Source organism: Myotis brandtii, unplaced genomic scaffold (genome assembly GCF_000412655.1).
Source record: "Myotis brandtii unplaced genomic scaffold, ASM41265v1 scaffold587, whole genome shotgun sequence".
Taxonomy (NCBI): domain Eukaryota; kingdom Metazoa; phylum Chordata; class Mammalia; order Chiroptera; family Vespertilionidae; genus Myotis; species Myotis brandtii.
Genome location: NW_005370207.1, coordinates 792,257 through 812,074, shown reverse-complemented (window position 1 = coordinate 812,074; position 19,818 = coordinate 792,257). Strand labels below are relative to the sequence as shown.

The 19,818-nt window shown below is 41.5% G+C and overlaps 1 protein-coding gene across 1 annotated transcript in view; it reads right to left on the bottom strand.

The window, feature by feature from the left end:
* The window catches only part of SND1 (staphylococcal nuclease and tudor domain containing 1), a 445,445-nt gene that overhangs the window by 380,579 nt on the left and 45,048 nt on the right, over positions 1-19,818 (bottom strand). Inside the window, exons 9-10 of the mRNA XM_005879181.2 lie at positions 17,606-17,696; positions 6,298-6,411 (exon numbers count right to left, since the gene is read on the bottom strand). Coding sequence (XP_005879243.1) covers positions 6,298-6,411; positions 17,606-17,696 — 205 coding nt within the window. The remainder of the gene's footprint in view (positions 1-6,297; positions 6,412-17,605; positions 17,697-19,818) is intronic.

Here is a 19,818-nt window from a genome sequence, read left to right as displayed (position 1 = left end):
AAGCTGAGAAAACCATGCCATTCCAGCCCTCAGAGTAGTTTAGGCTTCACAGTGGAAAGCAGGCCCCGACATTAATAAGTAGAACAGGCTGACAAGGAGGTGGGAAGTACTATGTGTATGGAAATCTTGGGGCAAAAGGCACCTTCAAGAACCAGCGCAAGGAAAAGGGTTACCTGAGCACAGAACTATGTTAAATGGTCACAGGACAGTAAATATGATGCGACTGTCAATGTAAGAAACAACAGAGAATTACTGTGGCTCACAGGATTGAAAAGAGGCAAGAAATATGAACACACCAGCAGCAGAAAGTTTTAGATAAATTGAAAATAGAGAACTGTGTAAAGGCGATGATTAAATGAAGAGAGACGAGAGAGAAAAAGAGATGGATTGCAAGAGGTAAATGTACATGGTTCAGGGAAAGATTAATGCCCAAGAACCACTAGAAGATGCTAAAATCCCACAAAAAGTATTTAGAGGGAACAGGCAAGATCATGGGGAAGGGAATGCATTAACTAAAGGAAACAAAAGAAAATATAATTTGTAATAGGGAGAAGAAAGCAAATCAAAGGGAAATAAGATAGATTCTTGCTGTCTTCTCCAGGTCACAATTCACTATAAAGATCAATGAATGTACATTTTAGGAACTCTGCAATCTACCCAAATACCAAATGTCTTTACCTCCCCCTTGATTCAGGCCTGCCCCCAGTGACCTCTCCAGCCAAAAAGCAGGTTGTACCTACATATGAGTGTTTTTACATATCCTGAAATCTTAAAAAGACGAGCTAAGACCCACCCATAGTCTTCTCATAATTTTTTCAGTCCTCTAACAAAGACAGTTTCAAGCGTTCTTCTCAGAAACGCCCAGATCAAACAAATCTGAGGCATATAGAATGCCTCTGCCAGCGCTCTGGTATATTCTCAGTCTGTCTTTTGATCACACCGCTGCAGTCCCCAAATCTCCCCACTGGAAACCGGTGAAATGCTATATCCATTTCAAAGAGCTTTTGCTTCTCTCCAAGGTCCGTAATGCCAAGCTGGAGTCCCTCTCTAATTCACTATTTGCCTTATGCTCCGTCACAAGTGGGAGATCACAGTCAGTGGGCTTATTGGTTCGCCCGCTTCACTTAGGAACGCAGCCCCACAGCTTTCTGCTGGTGTGCATCTAAGTGGCAGCATCATTTGCTTTAGGGTCCGGAGGGACCAGTCATCTTGCTTTCAGAAATCTAAACTGGAGGGAATAGGTTGAGAACCGCTTTTAATCGTGTCTAAATGGCAAAGGACCCTGGGGCCCTGTGCAACGAATGGAGTTATTAGCACCTGAAACTGCTCTGCTTCTGACAAAAAGCCCTTAAGAATCCCAGGGCATCACTCATAATATGCCTACCTGCAGCTTCGTCTACCGTCAACTGCCTACATAGAAGACCCAGTGGGGTGAGGCTTGGAAACAGCTTCCCCATCCAAAGGCAGCAAGGGCACTGGAAGATCAGGCAGATTGCAGCTTTAATAAAACTGACCTTTTAGTGCCCAGGTCTGAATATTTAAAGACCCTGCTATGAAAGAACATTTATGTGGTAAATAAGTTCACAGGGAAGAGGCTGAAAGAGAGGGTGATGAAAATGAGTACAAGGTGAAAGCACAGGGCTAGGAGATGAGAGGCTCCACCTTTCCATACTTACCAGAGGTCCAAGCTGAAGGGGTGTAGATCGGGGTGCAGGTAGGGATAGGGGTGCAGGTAGGTGTGTGTGTGTGAGTGTGTGAGTGTGTGAGTGTGTGTGTGTGTGAGAGAGAGAGAGAGAGAGAGAGAGAGAGAGAAGCTAAGGAAAGAAGTTTAAGAGAAAAGCCCTGCAAATGAAAGCACACTTTGTACACTTAACACCTGGGGGTAGAGTAAATGATGTGCCTGTTTTCAAGGTAAATTTCAGCTCCTATATCCTGGTTCACTACAATAGCACTGCATGAGCAGGCTTCATGGAGGAGTAAGTCAGCACCTTGATCGGATGCCAAGGGTATGTATTTCCATTGTCATTAACACCGCAAGTGTAACACAAAGCTCACAGCAGCCCTGGGCAATAGAGCACTAGGTTTTCCAGTTTCACATCAAAGCCACTTGCTCTCTAGGAAGTCCTGAGACTGCACAATGTGTTATCTCCTCTAAGGCAGTAACTCAGAAACCCAGAGCCTTTCTCCAAGACTTAGCACTTGTTTCTTTGTAGCAAACAACTGGATAAAATCAACTATACAGTCTGCCCTCTGTAACAGTGAGTTCAACATCATGTGGGTTCAACCAACCACGAATCAAAAATATTTGGGAAAAGAAAAACGTTGTTTTTGCTGACACGTACTATGTAGTCTGGCCTACAATGGTTACATTTGTATTGAGCATGTATAGACTTTTGTTCTTGCTATTATTCTCTAAACATAACAACTGATTTACAGAGCTTTTACATTGTACTAGATATTCTAAATACTCTAGAAATAATTTAAAGTATATGGGAGGATGTGCTTAGGTTATATGCAAACACTACACCATTTTATTTTTTAAAAAGAGGATAGAGAGTTAGAAACATCGATGAGAGAGAGAAACATCGATCAGCTGCCTCCTGCACAACTCCTACTGGGGATGTGCCCACAGCCAAGGTACATGCCCTTGACCGGAATCGAACCTGGGACCCTTCAGTCCGCAGGCCAACGCTCTATCCACTGAGCCAAACCGGTTAGGACATTACACCATTTTACATAAGGTACTTTAGCATCTACAGATTTTGGTATCCACAGCGGGCCCTGGAACCAATCCCCCCGGGATCCCAACGTAGACTGTACCGCAGGAACACCACATCAGCATCCAAAATGGCTCTCAGCCTGAAGGAGTTAACATCTCTAAAGAGTCAACTCTGGATTCATACTGAATAATCCAAAAGCACTGCGCCACAGAATCAGCATCAGCAGCATCAGCCATCCAATTGTACTCTTTCTGAGGAAACTATTACACACCCTTGCTTTTAACTCCTGTCATACTTTGAAGCAACAAATCAGGTTCTAACCAAAATCTGAAGAATGAAATACAGGGTACTATTGGAAAGCAATTGCCTAGGGTGAAAACAGTTCCTTTGATTGTGCTGTTTTGTCCAGAGCCCTTTCTCTGGCTGCAATTAGAAAGTAATCAAAAGAGGGAAGTAGTAGTATACAGTTAGCCTAGGGCAAAACCTCTTGCTTCTATGTATAATTCAAGAGAAATGAACTAGTCTCTGTACAAAAAAAAGGAAAATCTAATTTGCCTGACTATCCCCACAATATATAGATGTCTCAGTAGATCTATATTAGTTGATGACATGTTATTAGGGGCTTTAGGGTTTGGGGAAGATAAACATTGAAAGAAATCTCTCCTTCCTTACTTGAAGGGCAAGCCCCATTGGGTCATCATCTGGGAGCTGGTAGGGAGTCACTGCACGCCATCTGCCTGCCCTTGAGGAAGCTAGACTTGCCCTCCTTACCTACCCCTCCAGATTCTTAATCTGCACCTTCTCCCACTCTGCTCAGAACAAGTTCCAATACCATAAGCTGTCAGGGTATCTTTTTCTCCATTTTAAAGCCAGTGACCTCCAGAAAGTGTCCAAAAATTAGATGGAAGGTAATCTCCTGAGTGTTTTATTCAACACCCTCCACAGTCCATCCGTAGTCTCCAAATAGGACTCAAGCACTCTGTGTTTCTGCCACTACAAGATCACCCCCCAATTCCTAAACAACCCTCAACATTCTCATTGGAGAGTCTACCGGCCTTGTTCTAACTAGGATAGCCACATATTCTTGGGCACTTTGTGCCTTACTCAAGGGTACCTGGCCAAGGGGACAAAGGCAAATGGGAGCTGAAATTCAGCCTCCCTTGTTTGTCAAACCATGTGCCCTGACATGAGGCTGCGGGGAGGAAGGAATAACCTTCTCTTATTTGTTACAAGGGTGCCATATGGACTAACAGAGTTCTGGCACCAATATCTACATCTTGAGTACTCAACTGGTCTTCCCTTGGATAATAACAGTTGGTATACAGTAAAGAATACTAGAAACCAAAGACCCCAAGGAGTTGGATGCCTGTTTGCCTTGTCATTACAGACATAATTATATCCTCACTGGGATCTCCAGGTGATTTTTATTCCTACATGAATATTATACATCTGCTAGAGGCCCGGTGCACAAAATTCATGCGGGGGGGGGGAGGTGTCCCTCAGCCCGGCCTACGTCCAATCTGGGACCCCTCGGGGGATGTCTGACTGCTGGTTTAGGCCCGATCCCACATACAGGGATCGGGCCTTAACCAGCAGTCGGACAGCCCTCTCACAATCAAAGGGGTCGCAACCCACAGGTTGAGAACTGCTGCTCTAAAGGAACTGAATGAACAAAGAAGGGAAATCATTCTTCATGTCAATCAAAAGCCATATGTTGTAGACTCTTAGAGATAAGCCTTACTTAGAACTTTCTGAAAATGGACTAAGATTCTCAGGAGCAAAATTTTTTTTTTTTACCTTGGGGTAAAGAACAAGGAATTCTAAAGCCTAAACTAGTACATATATTCCAACCATTTCTCATTGTCCATTGAAGCTAGGGGAAATCTATCCAATTATACCCTGAAGAGTTCAAAAGGATCCTGGAAAAACTAAAACCCTCAGTAATAGTTCACTTCTTACTCCGGAAAACCTGCTGTCATCCTACCTAAGCTATAACACTCCTACCCCCCAAAAGCCTCTTAAAATTCAGCTACATAGCCTACATTAACATAATGCATTTGGCTGATGATGCAGGCACAAAAATTAACGTTCAAGAATTTCAAAGTTGTGGTTGCTGTGGGAACCTTAATTCCAACTGCATGGCACAGATGCAGAATTGTGGACTACTCCCAATACTGATCAAATTGGAGATATTTATTTACTCTGTGCAATGAAGCAGAGCTACAGTTACTAAGAGAAACTTATTTTGGCATTTCTTAGGCTTTCAGGCATTTAAATTCTCCACGTTACCACAATACTGTTTGCTGCATTAAATTGCCTCCTCCATGGGGGAAAAAGGGAGAGAATGAACTGATTGGCCAGACATTCAAAGAACCCATCCTGTATGTGTTTCTTATGCATAATCTAATTCAAAAGACAATCATGATATTTTCATTTTACTCTTATGGGCTGTCTGTAAACTCTCATGCAAATGAAAACAAGGCATGAATTTCAACTTGTAAGTGTACCAAATCATGTGGACCTACAAAACAACAAAAAAGCAAATTTCACATCTTTAGAACTACAAAGCAGAGAGCACAATTCCAGCCACATCGTTTAGTTTATGAAAACTGTCCGAACACTTGCCTGTGTCACTGGCTCTCACTGAGAACCCAGTTCTGTGACCAATCAACACAGTTGCACACTTTAGTTATTAGAGGGCAAAAATAGGAGATGTAAAGGTATCTGTAACAACAACACATAGGCAGACAAAAAAAATTCAACCTCGATCCCTATTCCCAACCTCTCATAACTCTAACAATGGGAAGAAAATGGCCTCAAAATTTAAAACAAAACTGTCTGAAGACTACCAATTCATATAGTTTTTATCCTAAGCACTAGAGGCCCAATGCACGAAATTCGTGCAAGGGGCTTGGCCCTCGCAGCCCCAACTTCGTCCGAAAGGTCATCTGGAAGGACGCCCGGAAGGTCAAGGTCGTTTGGGTGTCCGGTCTAATTAGCATATTATGCTTTTATTATTATAGATAATTTCTCAAAATCACCCACACTGGTTAGGTAAGCACCTATGCTGCCAGAAGATCCAACAAATAACACAAAACAGTGTAACTAATAATTATAGTTACCACTTGCAAAAGATGAATAGGTGAACCCAGAGAATATATATAGCAAGATTCATTTCTTCCTAGAGCAAAAACAAATGGGCCTATCTCATTAAAATGAACAGCAGAAATGGGACGCACTACAAGGACCTTCTCTCTCCTATTCTCAGAGAAACAAGATCTCACTAATAAAACACACCTACCATCTCACATACCCCAACCGTAACTCCTCTCAAGCCCCCAAGGAAAGAATGCCAGCAGTGCCCATCCATAATAAAGTAGAGCAGTGAGTATGAGTCAGGACAAACTGAGGTCTGCTAGGTTTCAGATATTATGAAATACTTTGGAGATTTAAAATACGTTTCCTCTGGAATTCTCAGACATATGTATCACATTTAACTAATTCTCCAGCTCCTTCTATTTGGTTTTTGAAGAGAAGCTTCACTGCTTCCCTACTTGCTTCCCTACTGTTTTCTTACCTGTGTGTTCTCCCCCTCCAGCCTCGGTGGTCGGATGCTGGACAGGTGGATGGTCTTGTAGTCACCGGAGTTCAGCTTCACAACAATGGCATCAGCATTCAGCACCTGCATCACCTGTGGACATGAAGGGAAACTGCTTAAACCTACTTCAATGGCCCAGAGAATCGTAGCACACATGCTATGGAACAAGGCTTTCGCCAGTCACAGGGAAAAAAAGTGAGATCAATAGTCACTGAGGCAGATCTAATATCATCCATCATGAGGCAACAATGTTCGAAAAACTATGCTACAATTGCCAGGCCCCAAAGACCTGATTATGATTTCTCCAAGAGCGGAGTCTATAGCATTCACAAAGATAGTCAATCTTTTTTATCTTTTCCCTGACCAAGACATGTGGTTAACTACAAAGCTTACGAACTGGAAATCCAGTCTCTACGTGTTATTGAAGATTTTCCTGGAAACAGGATCTAAACTAAAATCAATCCCTATATCTCAATGTGAATCTAGGAAAAGAGGCAAGAGCTGGATTAGAAGAAGGTACCAGCCCTAGATGAGAAAGAAGCAAAGTAGGATGCCCAAAGAGAGAGCAGAAAAATAAAAAACAAGTGAAGGGCAAAAAGAATTGTCATCTCAGCGTGGAAAAGATGTTAATCTCAGAGGGAGAAACATTAAATTGCTAAGACATTACTTCAGCTACTCTAAAAGCCACGTTTTCAGAGCACTACTATGGTCATCTTTGTTTTAGAGCCCCAAATCAGTGCCGCTGGACCCCACTCTCAGCTGAAAATGATAAACTTCCAGTCTGAGATAATTTACAAGGATAACTATTTGAAGGGCGAAAGTACAAATATTCCTCTGTGGAGGTTATCAGGATACCCTACTAATGTGCACAGAATAAAATTCCAGTGAAACCCACAATTCAGCCAGCAGTCTATAATTCACCCAATTATACTCCGAGCCTGTTGTTACAGGGCTGTTTCTTCCTTTTTGCAAACAACACTTTGCTACAAGGTAGCTACTGATTACAAAACAGGTCACCATCCACCTCACAGGCAGAATCAAAACCACCCCTTCCAGGCTTCAGTCAGGTCCCATCAGGATCGAACAGACAGCCAAGCAAACTACAGGGTCAGCTGCCACTGCATTTTGAGGGTAGAACTTCCCAAATGAAACAAAAAGAGCTAGACTCTCCTTTGCTATGGATAAAAGAGCCCTTGTTAACTATTCAGATCTTTGAAAACAAATATACCCATTTATTTACTCGCACACTCCTCCAAAATGGCTTTTACCTTTTGCCAAAGAACCAGCCACACACACCAAAAAGAGTGATTTAAAGGACAACCTGAAGAGCAAAAAACAAAACAAGCAGGAAATGATACATAAGAGGAAACAGCAGGAGGAAAGTGCCATCAAACAGAAAGAATGGAAAAAAGATGATAGTTAGAAATGAGCTGTAAATCCATGGAAGACTGAGTAGGGCTGCTGGATGGAGACATTCATGGTTTTACGACCACAGGTAATAGAAATCATGTACAGAAAACCAGATCAGTGACTGGAAAAGTAATGAAAGTCTAAACACCTAAGTAGATTGGGCAGGAAAGGGGTGGGAGTGGGAAATTATATATTTGTAAAATTATATGTATTGGGTAACAATGGTTGATAACATTATATAAGTTTCAGATGTACATTATAATACAACATCTGTATATACTCAATGTGTGCTCACCACCCAAAGTCTAGTTTCCTTCTGTTACCATATATTTGACTCCCTTCATCCTCTCCCCATTATACCTAAGATTAACTTGCAACCGTGAAAGCAGCAAAAAGCCACAGATCTGATCATCACAAAGGCTAACCACTCAAAACCAAACAGCCAGGGACTATAACTCACCTGGTCAGAAAAACTTGGTGAGGTCCAAGGGTAATCAAAACCATGGTCTTTGGTCACACCAGGACCAAGTCAAGGTCAGGGTTGATTACCTATGTATGGGTGGTACCAAAGGGCATAGGACCCTCCAAATCAAATCAAAGAGCCCCTTATGCCAGCCCAATCACAAAAACATGTCCATGAAAACTTAAAAATGTTGTGGCCCCACCCCATAACAAAGAAACAGAATTTCCGGAGGATGAGGCCCAGAAATCAGGATTTTAAAAAGATTCCCAGGTGATTCTAATGTGCAGCCAAGGTTGAGAACCACTGGCCTAAAGGACAATAGAGTAATTAGGCATCTCAAATGAACACTCATTTCCTAAATCTCAATGATGAACAGAGCTACACATTCCTCTCGCACCAAAACTAACTCATTAAATTGTCAATTGCCAAAAACATTGAGAAATTCGTATAATCAAGACATGAGGAATATCTAGACATTCTCCTAGTCATGCTCAGAGAGGAATAAAACCAGGGAAAGTATCACAGTGTTCACACCTTCACCCCCGGATTATAGAATGTGAAGATATAAGCCTGCCCCTATGACAAGTTACTGGTGCTCGTCACCCCCTGTAATGCGTTAGCAGTAGTTTCTACAGCAGTGGCAGCAGCGGCAGCAGCGGCAGCAGCGGCGGCGGCAGCGAATGAATTCCTGAAGCTGTAAATTTCCGGCCTCAGCAGCACACTCTCTCTGCTTGGCATCTCCCTGATTAGAAACCTCCTCTTCAAGACCTGCACACTCTGACGCTGCCAGCTAAATGAGGTTTGGCTTTCTGGTGAAGGGGTGAATGGGGAGTGCGTGTGTGTGTCGTGTGTGTGTATTTAAGGGGGATTTATGACTTATTATTCCTCTGTAAATGGTGTCATTAGTGTCCGGAGAACAAGCGGCTCCAGAGCTGAGGCATGGAAGAGGCAATAAGAGTGGCTCTGGTCACATACTATGCAATAGGTAAAATGCAGAGTGGTTTCTACCCAAAGCCTGCACATCAGCACCGTGACAAAGCACATTTGTAACAGTGAGATTTCTTATGTGCTTTTCATCAGGATAATCTAAATATTCCCACATCGCTCACTTTCTCCACAGCTACAGATTCCTACTTAGTCTACCCACACATCCACCACCACACCACACCACACACTCTAGGACAGTGATGGGGAACCTTTTGAGCTCGGCGTGTCAGCATTTTGAGAAACCCTAACTTAACTCTGGTGCCGTGTCACATATAGAAATTTTTTGATCTTTGCAACCATAGTAAAACAAAGACTTATATTTTTGATATTTATTTTATATATTTAAATGCCATTTAACAAAGAAAAATCAACCAAAAAAAATGAGTTCATAGGTTCGCCATCACTGCGGAGATAACCTAAGGCACAGGAGCAGAAATCTACACTGAAAAAGCCACTAACTGGACTCAAAATACATGCCCTGAATCTGAATCCCTCACCATTTCTTGAAGCCCAATCATAAATGGAAAAAGGAGTGGTTTAATAATGACGACCGTAGGCTAAGGGCTGCCACAAGTCAAGAGAAGTGCGGAGTGCTGTCAGGGGCAAGGAAGGGACATCCATTCCCATCTCTGGCCTCCTGCCACACTCCCAACTGCAGAGCCCATCCACAGTGATCACTGGGCGGTGAAGAGCTGTTCAGCTTCTTAAAATCCTGCAGTGCATATAAAATGAACAAAAAGAGCCGACAATAGCCTCCTGAGCTATAGAGACACTCAGCCTAACTCCCCAGACACAACTTCTGGTATTCCCAAAGCTAACTAAATTACCAGTGCCAGATAGGAATAAAAGGACCAGCAGCCCAAAAAGGGCTTTCTATAGGCACCAGCAGGGAATACCCTTTCTACTGTCTGAAATCATGGTATCCAGCTGCATCTCCTGGTCCCAAGGCATGTATGCTATGTCTTTCTCCCCAAAGCGAATCCTGTAAATACTACTGAAGCAACACCCAACGTGGGTGAAATAAGGAATACCCCACAACTATCATAGCAATGGCCTGGAGTCCTACATAGCCCCGTCTCCGTCCCCCAGAAGAGTACAGCTGCTACCCTGTGTCCTTGACAAAATGAATACTAAGCACACAATTTCCTGATGCAAATACCTCTAGGCACCTACGCATGATTAAACGGACTGGACACTATAACAAGTACTTCAAAGGAAACCAGACATCAGACAAATTCCCACAGAAGGGCATCCTACAAAACACCCAACCAGGACTCCTCACTGCCAAGGTCATCAAATGCAAAGAAAGTCTGAGAAACTGCCATGCCCAAGAGGAGCCTGATGAGACACGACAGCTCAATTCAGTGTGCTATCGTGGATGGGATGCTGGAACACAAAACAGACATTAGAGAAAATCTAAGGAAATCTGACTCAGGCATGGACTTCCATTGAAAATAACATAATATTGGTGTACCACTTATAACTGATGTGCCATATTCATGTCAGATAATAGTAGGGGGAACTGGAGGGGGGTAGGGTAATGCGGAACTCTGTGTACTATCTGCCCATTTTTTCTGTAAATCTAAAACTATTCCAAAAAATAAAGTCCCAAATTAAAAAGCCAAGTAAATATTTTTTTTACAAATCTTTTCTAATTCAACCATTTTCTTTTCTTATCGGTAATTAGTTTGCTAACTTAAGCTATAAACCAAGTCTTTTTTTTTTTAAGAAGACACACTTTATTAAAATACTCAAGTATATTACTTAGCATCATCATTTTAGCATTGATTCTAACTTCATGGTTGTAGTTATTCTGCAGTTTGACGATAAGAGCACATCTCATCTCAGAGCTGCTTTTCATTTTGCTTTTGTGGTATACACCAACTCTTGATCTCTTTTGGCATAACAGAGACCACCTTCCCAACCAGATCCTCAACACAACTTCATCTAAAAGCCCTACGACAAAAAGTCAAGGAAGTAGCTAGTATTTTTTTGTTCTCTCCACATTACCAAATGGGAATATAATGGAAAAGTCTAGATAATGCCAAAAATATTAACAAGTATCTTGCAACCAACCCTGCTTAAGAACCATCTTAGAGAGACATAATAATGAATTCCTTTCAAAGCTATGCCTGGACACACAGCAAAAAATAATCAGGACCAAATCAATTAAGTACCAGAATCTACCACATTCAGGGATAGCTTATAATTTCACCTCCAAAACTGGACATGGCCACCAATACCAAACAGTTCACTACATAGGGCAATCTCCCAGTCAGAGCCCCAAAGGGTAAACTCCTTGAAAGCAGAAACCACTTCCCTCAAAGCACCGCTTCCAGGGCTCCGTGTTTTTAAGTAATCAATTGGTTCAGAGAACCAAACTAGAGGCCCCTCACAAGGCAGGGGAGTGAGAAGACTCACCTCCTGAGGACACGCTGCCACTCCTCACCACTGCCCCTCCACCCCACCCCTTTGCGTTATTCAGGACTGTGAAATCTGCAAGACCTAAGCATACAGCAGAAGGGACAGGGAAGCCAGGCCACGTGCTCAGGGGACCATATGGCTACAAACAGCACAGATCAGCTAAAACGCCACAGGGAAGGCAGGCAGGAAATTGGCAAGCCACGACAGGCACAAAAGTCTCAAGCAGGCTCAGCTAATCACTGTGAAGTGAACATGCTTCTCTGCTAACCTGGAGAGACAAGAAGAGCCCTCCCTTGCATTTCCTTCCTTAAGAAGTGAAGCTGCTTGAGCAGAGAATGGAAACCGGGCTTTCAGTAGGCCACGTGTATCAAGAGAATACTTGGCTGAGTTTCCAATTTCTCAGAAGCGAGACTCTTGGTCAACAGTCTGACCTACAGTGTTGCATCAGTTCCAGAAATCACCTACAGTGTCCCAGAGGCATTCAGTTAAAGAGTTCATGGGTCACCTTTCTTGGGCTTTTCAGGCTATTTTGCTGTTCTCTGAGCAAATAATTCCTAGGAGACAGGGTGACTGCTAAAGAGAGAACCTCTAATTGTTCAGGCCTTATAGTCACCTCAAAGCAGAATCATTCAGCAAAAAGTGGGTCTGTCAGACTATGTTCTTGAAGGACCCTGGCATCTCAGGACCTTTTTAGGTTTTCTTGGTATTAACAGACATTTTAAATCAGGTAAAATGACTAGAAAACTGCAGTTGGGCTCTAGGTTGTGAAAAGAAATACAGATCATTTTTTTCCTTTTACATTTACTGCTGCTATCCCATGTTCTATAACAGGAGTTGGCAAAGTATGGTCCAAGGGCCATCCAGCCCACTGCCTACTGTTATAAATAAAGTTTTATTGGAACACAGCCACGCACAGTCATTCACACATGATATGTCTATAGCTGTTTTCTTGCTATGGTGGCAGCATTGATTAGCTACAACAGAGACTATATGGCCCTTAACACCTAAAATATTTATTATATGGCCCTTTAAGAAGGTGTTCGACCTCTGTTCTAGAACGTATTAGGAAATGAACATACAGAGGGGTATACACTTGTTAACATTGCTAAAGAGCTATTTGGCAAATATGGTCCAAAATATTCCTGAGGAAATAACTGTCCTTTACACAGAGATTTATTCCATTTTCTAAATAATGGAAAAATGGTAAACTATATGAATATCAACCTATGGAGACTGGTTAAATAAATTATGATGTGGCCTCACAATGGCACGGAGAATTACAAACTGAAGCAAGCTCAAACATTTACTTTGGTTCCTTCCTTAAATACCTCTAAAAATATAAAGAAATTTTATTTTATTTTATTTCCATAAGCTCAAAAAGACAAAAATTAATGGGAGAAAAGAATATAGCAACAAAACTCTGAAAGCTGGAATGCAGATGTATGGTGGAAACAGTGGTGACAAACACAATAGCAATCTGATTTATACTGCAGACTTCCCCAATCATCAAGACTAGGATTGGTTTAAAGCTTATTTAAGAAGCACCTGGGCCTCGCCAGTGTGACTCAGTTGGTTGAGCATTATCCCATGCACTTAGAGGACAAATGTTCGATTCCCGGTCAGGGCACATGCCCGGGTTGTAGGCTTAATCCCCAGTAGGAGGTGTGCAGCAGGCAGCCAATTAATGTTTCTCTCTCATCGATGTTTCTATCACTCTCTCGCTCCCTCTCCCTTCCTCTCTCTGAAATCAATAAAAATATATTGGGGGGGGGGGGGGCTAGGAGGGTAGAAGCACCCATACATAAGTCCACTGCTTCTGACCCAGTGTTCAATATCTCATTCTTAAATAAGAGAAATCCTCTTATTTAAGAAAGCCTTTAAAAAAAAAAAAAAAGAAAAGAAAAAGAAAGAAAGCCTCTAATATGAAAAAATAAGGGGCCAAAATAACCAAAGAGAATTAAAAACAACTTGGAGAACATAGACTATGCAAGAAGAAATTTTTCAAAAGATTATAATAATTTACTCAGAAAGCTAATATGATATTCATTTCTGAAACAAGTAGTAGATGTTGTTTTTAAAATAGTAATAAGAAAAACATTCAGAGAATTTTTAAAAAGCTCTCTGTTCACACATAAACAAAATGCATCACTGAAATTTCAGGGAAAAAAAGGATTTGCTAAGATCTTGCAGAAAGAAAAAAATCATACAAGGACAGGGAATCAGAATGACTTTTTAAACCTCTAAAAAACAAGAAAACAAAAATTCTCTAATAGCTAAATAACAGTGAAGCAATGTCTTCGTAATTCCAAAAGAAAATAACTTCTAACAAAATTCTATACCCAGATGAACTATCAAATTGTAATTATAGAATAGACATGAAATGTCTCAAAATATTTACCTATCAAGCACTTTTTTCCCAAGAAGGTAGAGAATCTGTGCCACCAAAATAAAGTATTAAATGGTACAAAAGAAGCCATGGAGCCTGGCCAAGTGGCTCAGTTGGTTGGAGGGTTGTCCCATACACCAAAAGTTGCAGGTTCAATTCCTGACCAGGACACATACCTAGGTTGTGGGTTCAAACCCTAGTCAAGGCACATATGGGAGGCAAATGTTCCATGTTTCTCGCTCACATCGATGTTTTTCTCTTTCTCGCTCTCTCTCTCTCTCCCCCCCCCCACCCCTTCTTCTTTCTATAAAATCAATAAAACAAACATACATATTTTGGGGTGAGAATTAAAATTTTTTTTAAAAAGCAGCATAAGCCATGGAATTCAGCAAAACATATTTTCGACCCAGGGATAAGGCAAAAAAACAACAACAAAAACCACACCCCAGGATAACGGTGAAGAAATCCAATGATGACAGCTCTGTATCAGGAAAAAGAACTAGTCCAGATTGGTACGGGTCATAAGGCTCCTGAAAAGTACTGTTGAAAAGATAAGATTAACAGACTAAATCAATCTCTTCAGAGGTTTAGACAAGTAGACTCTGAGGGTTAAATTAATCCGTATGTACAAAATACACCTACATTTTAAAATTATTAACTCTAGTTAAAACAAAGAATTGTGCAGGAAATGAAAAGTAGTCATAATATGCTATGTGGCTCAATGGTGATTAGTATTTCCCCACCAAACTTTGAATATTAATTGAACCAGAATTATGATAAAGTCCTAATGGAAGGATTAGGTAAAACTACACGCACACCCGTGAATATGTATGCATGAGTGAAAAAACTAAATCCTCATCTTTCATGGCGTGAAGAGAAGAAGTTATATCTAACACTGAAAAACTTAAAAAAGAGCAATATAAACATTCTATTCAGAGATCTGGATTGCCAAGAGTTAAAATGGCTGCCTTAAGGGAGAGGAAAACTGGACTAGCTCATTTCTTAATAAGCCAGAGTTCTTTAAAGTCTTATTAAAATAAAAACTTACAAACATAAAAATTATATACAAGAGATTACAGATCAGTACTACTCAAAAGTAGCTACCAGTCTGCAATGATATAAGGAGCTTGTACTGGAACATAAATCAACTACATCGCTGAGAACACTGCTGACATTTTTTCTGTAGCAAGCTTTTCTTGATGAAAAGAAGCAATGCTTTGATTTACATTCTGGCTCAAGTTCCTAATATCAAGGCACTTTGAGCAGGTCAAGTATAGATGAAGGGTCAACAAACTTTTCTGTAAAGGGTCAGAAAGCAAATATTTTAAGCCTTACAAGCCATATGGTTTCACAACCGGTCACCTCTGCCACTGTATCATGAAGACAGCTACAGACAATATGTAAACAGACAGATGTGGCTACATTCCAATTTATTCATGACTCTGAATTTTTATTGCATCTAAGTTTCATGTGCTACAAATCACTTTTTTTTCTATGTAAAATCCTTTCTTAGCTTGCAGACCATAAAGAAACAAGTGGTGGGACAAACTCGGCCCTCAGGCCATAGTTTGCCCACCCCTGTGGTAGACAGTCAACTTTGCTAAAAAGAAAAAAACTGTCATAGTAGTTTCTTCTAATATAAGTGTCTTTTCGTCTCTTTTTTATGCTTTTTCTTCTTTTAAAAACAAAAATAATGCTGAAAATGTTTTAAAATCAAAAAAGTTTTAAAACTATTTATCTACCTACAAACACATTTTCTCTCTATTCTCTAAGCAGGCCTATACCCAAATGACCTAAATTTAAGATATTCCAGGAAAATGATTATTCATCATAATCCTCAATTAAATAGTTATTAGAAGCAATCTCCTGTATCCTGGCACTGTAATGGTAATGAAAAAACCCTCACCAGGTTTTAAAACTAAACAGAAAAGACCAAAAACACAAAACGAATCCTGGGATCCTGGATTTTTAAAATGAAGAAAATGTTTCTAAAGCCAGCTCTCCCTTTTCTAGTTACCAATAAAGTCAGGTTTAAGATAAATACAAAGCTACTGACTCAGTCACCTAATATTTTGAATTTCTTCAGCAATGCCTTAGTTCCCCAACTATCAAAGGTCCAAAACCTCAAAATCTTCTAGGTTTCTCTACAACTGAGAAGGGGGCTGGTAGGGACAATACATGGTAACGGGACCTTCATCTGCATTACTAGTATCACAAGCCCTCAAAGTGATGATGGTGAAAACGAAACGCCTGCCTCCCTTGTTGAGTGAATAATCATCCTTTCACTGTGTAGTTACAGTCTTCAAATAGAAGAGATTACAGGAAACATAAGCATAACCCAGTAAGTTCTAATTAGGTGGAGCAGCCACCCATGTCTAGGTTTCTAAGCCAGCACAGCCCTCACACAGCAAGAAAGCCAAGACCCATCCTAGTCTGGGTCAGAATGGGAAAATGCATAGGGAGTATCCAACCAGGAACTACTCCCACTGATGTCCACTAAAAGGTGCAATTATGGTTAACCTGACCACTGCTTGGAAACCATATACTAGAAAACGGAAAGGGACCACTTGAGCACTGTGACCTATTCCTTTGAGCATCATAAAAAAAGAAAGTGAAGAAATTCAGCCAATTCCTCAGAGACTTTGTTAAAATTTTACTGTTCTAAGATACATCGTTCCAGGATTTTTCAGGCTGACAGTGCCACCTAGTGGCTTTCCATATTAAACTGTTAGGCGACATTTGGGACAGCCACCTCTCAGTTAGAGGATATGAATATTTAACCACTTTTAGTCCATAAAGACAAAGTGTCCGGCATTTCTTGCCAAAAGTAAAAATAGGATGGAAAACATTACAGCATTTGAGGAAAATGAGAACAGGTCTGCCCCACCAAGGTACCAAAGCCTGTAACTAAGAAAAACGCTTTATGATTTTTAGAGGGAGGAAGTGAGGGAAGGAGACATCCACTGGCTGCCTCCCAAATGCACTGCAACTGAGGCTGAGGATCTAACCTGCAACCCAGGTACTTGATCAAGAATTGAACCTTCAATCCTTTGGTGCATGGGCCAATGGTCTAACCAGTGAGCACACCAGCCAGGGCAAGAAAAAAACACCTTTATAGACCACTACTGGAACCAAATCATCTATTTAGTAGTTCTAGTTTCCATCAAAGAAATCCATTCCAGGACACAGCAATGGAGAGCTCTCAAAAAAAAAAAAAAAATCACATTAGAAAAAATCCAAAACCAAGAGAGTTCTAAAACAAAAGAGAAACTTGAGGTCATACACATTTGGGCATAGGAAATCTAAAAGAATGCATTTTCTAAGCAGACAAAAAGAACCCCTAAAATATAAGTGATATTTCAAAATGGCAATATCCACAACGTTAACACCTGAACTTCTAATGAAGTTATGCAAATTTACAAAAAGAAATTTTAAAGTTCTTATGGTGTCTAAGTCCCCTACCATAAACACACATGTGTGATCATGCATACCTCTACACACCACTGGCTTGCCTTGAAATAAAAATGCTTCAGCTTTTGATTGATTGTTCAAATTTCTGTATTATCAATAGCCTTACAACAATCACTATGCATCTCAAGATGCTGAGAATGACTCACCTTGGCAACAAACTGCTTGTCCTTTTGGTCCAAGTTAGCAGTGGGAGCCACATAGTCTCTCCATATCCGCAGCCTGCGTTCCTTAGCAAACCTGACAACAAAGCAAGGATGCAAATCATTCAGACAGATTAGGTTAGCAAAGGGAATCCACCATCACCATGGAAGCAAACAGTACATAATCCTACCACCCAGGAGAAAGGCCATCAGTCAAGTTAGATTAAAGTGTGACAACAGCCACAAGAAAAAGTGTATACGCAGCTATCCAAGATGCATATATAAACCACAAACCCATCAATGGTAGATTAGATCTAAATATGCAATTTTTTGAACATGGACAGTTCAAGTCCACCTGGATAATTAGCTCTTTGGCTTATCCAGCATCTTCTGAGTGACTACTATGTGCTAGGCACTGCAATGAGAAACAGAGCAAATGTTCTTTTAAATGGGAAGAATACATATATTAAACAAACAAATATATAGGGTGGGGCAAATGTAGGTTTACAGTTGTTCATATGGAAAATACATTAATAATTAATAAATAACACAAGAATAAACTGCGTTTTGTTTACTGTAAACCTACTTTTGCCCCATACTATATTTTTTTAAATAAATAGGCCTCAATTTCCATTTGAATTATGAAAAGGTTATCAGCTACCCAAATCTTAAATGGAAAAGACAAACAAAATTGTCACTGTGTGCATCTAAAGAATAAGAAAAATGGACAAGCCCTAGCTGGTTTGGCTCAGTGGATAGAGCGTCAGCCTGGGGACTGAAAGGTTCCAGGTTCGATTCCGGTCAAGGGCATGTACCTTGGTTGCAGGCACATCCCCAGTAGGGGGTGTGCAGGAGGCAGCTGATAGATGTTTCTCTCTCATTGATGTTTCTAACTCTCTCTCTCCCTTCCTCTCTGTAAAAAAATCAATAAATTTTTAAAAATTTAAAAAAAAAGAAAGAAAAAAGGAAAACTACAATAGAAGTTCACGAACAAAAAGTTTTTAAAAATCACCCTGGGGAGAAACCAAGATGGCGGCATAGGTAACCACCGGAAATTGCTGCCTCCCACAACAACTTCAAAAATACAACTAAAAGACAAAACATACATCATCCAGAACTACAGGAAGGCTGGCTGAGTGGAAATTCTACAACTAGAAGGAAAGAGAAAAGCACACTGAGACTCAGAGCAGGTACGGAACTAAAGTGCAGAGGGACCGAGGCGCAAGCGGCAAGGGCTGGCAACTGAGGACGCGGCTGTCTTTTTGAATCTTTTTGAATTGGGAGGGAGTCACAAGCCCCCGACTGCTCTGAACTCCAGTTCCGGGAAGTCTCTGGGGACCCAGACTCATATGGGGAGAAACTGGACTGTCTGGCAGCAGGCAGAACTCGGAACTCGAGGGCGGCTTTCTCTCAGAGGTGCTTGCAGCGATTACTGGGACACTGAGACCCGGGGCCTCTTAGGGTAGGACTGAGGAGCAGCCATAGCTGTTTGCTCCGCCCTGTTGATTTCCTGAGACCCCGCCCCACCCAAGCTGCGGCAGAGGCTTTTGCATATGAATGCCCTGGCCCTTTGCAATCTGAAAATTACCTAACAAACTGCAGCTGGGCCAAACAGACCCAGAACTTCCAAGAGAAGGCCCAAGGCCCCATAACAGCTTGCATTGCTTCACAGCTGGGCCTCATCTGCGCACCTCCAAACCCCAAAAAAGGAAGGGGAATCTGCAGATCTCTCCGTAACTCCTGTTGGGTAGCCTCAGGCAGAAGCTAAATTAGCACCTCTTTAGAGATCCAAAAGCCAGTGTGCCCAGTGGTCAGAGTGGGACCATCCAATTACAACTCCTCAGATCCATAAGGGACACACTCAGGGGGCAGACTCAGTGAGCACCAAAGCCCCACTGAAGCAAGTCTTGCCCCAGAAGGGTGTCTTCAGCACAGAAGTTCTCCCACTGCAGACACAGCTGATTCTCACAGCCAATTGGCCTGGAGGTCAATTCCTCCCAGTGACACCTAAAACAATCAAGGCATAACTACAACAAGACTGTGCACAAAGCCCACAAGGGGGTGCACCAAGAGTGTCCACCTCAGGTAACTGGGGAGGCTGAGCCACTGGGCCCTATAGGACACCTAGCACACAAAGCCACTCTACCAACACAGGGAAGCATAAAAAATGCGGAGACAAAGAAACAGGTCACAAATGACAGAAATGGAGGAAAGCAAAC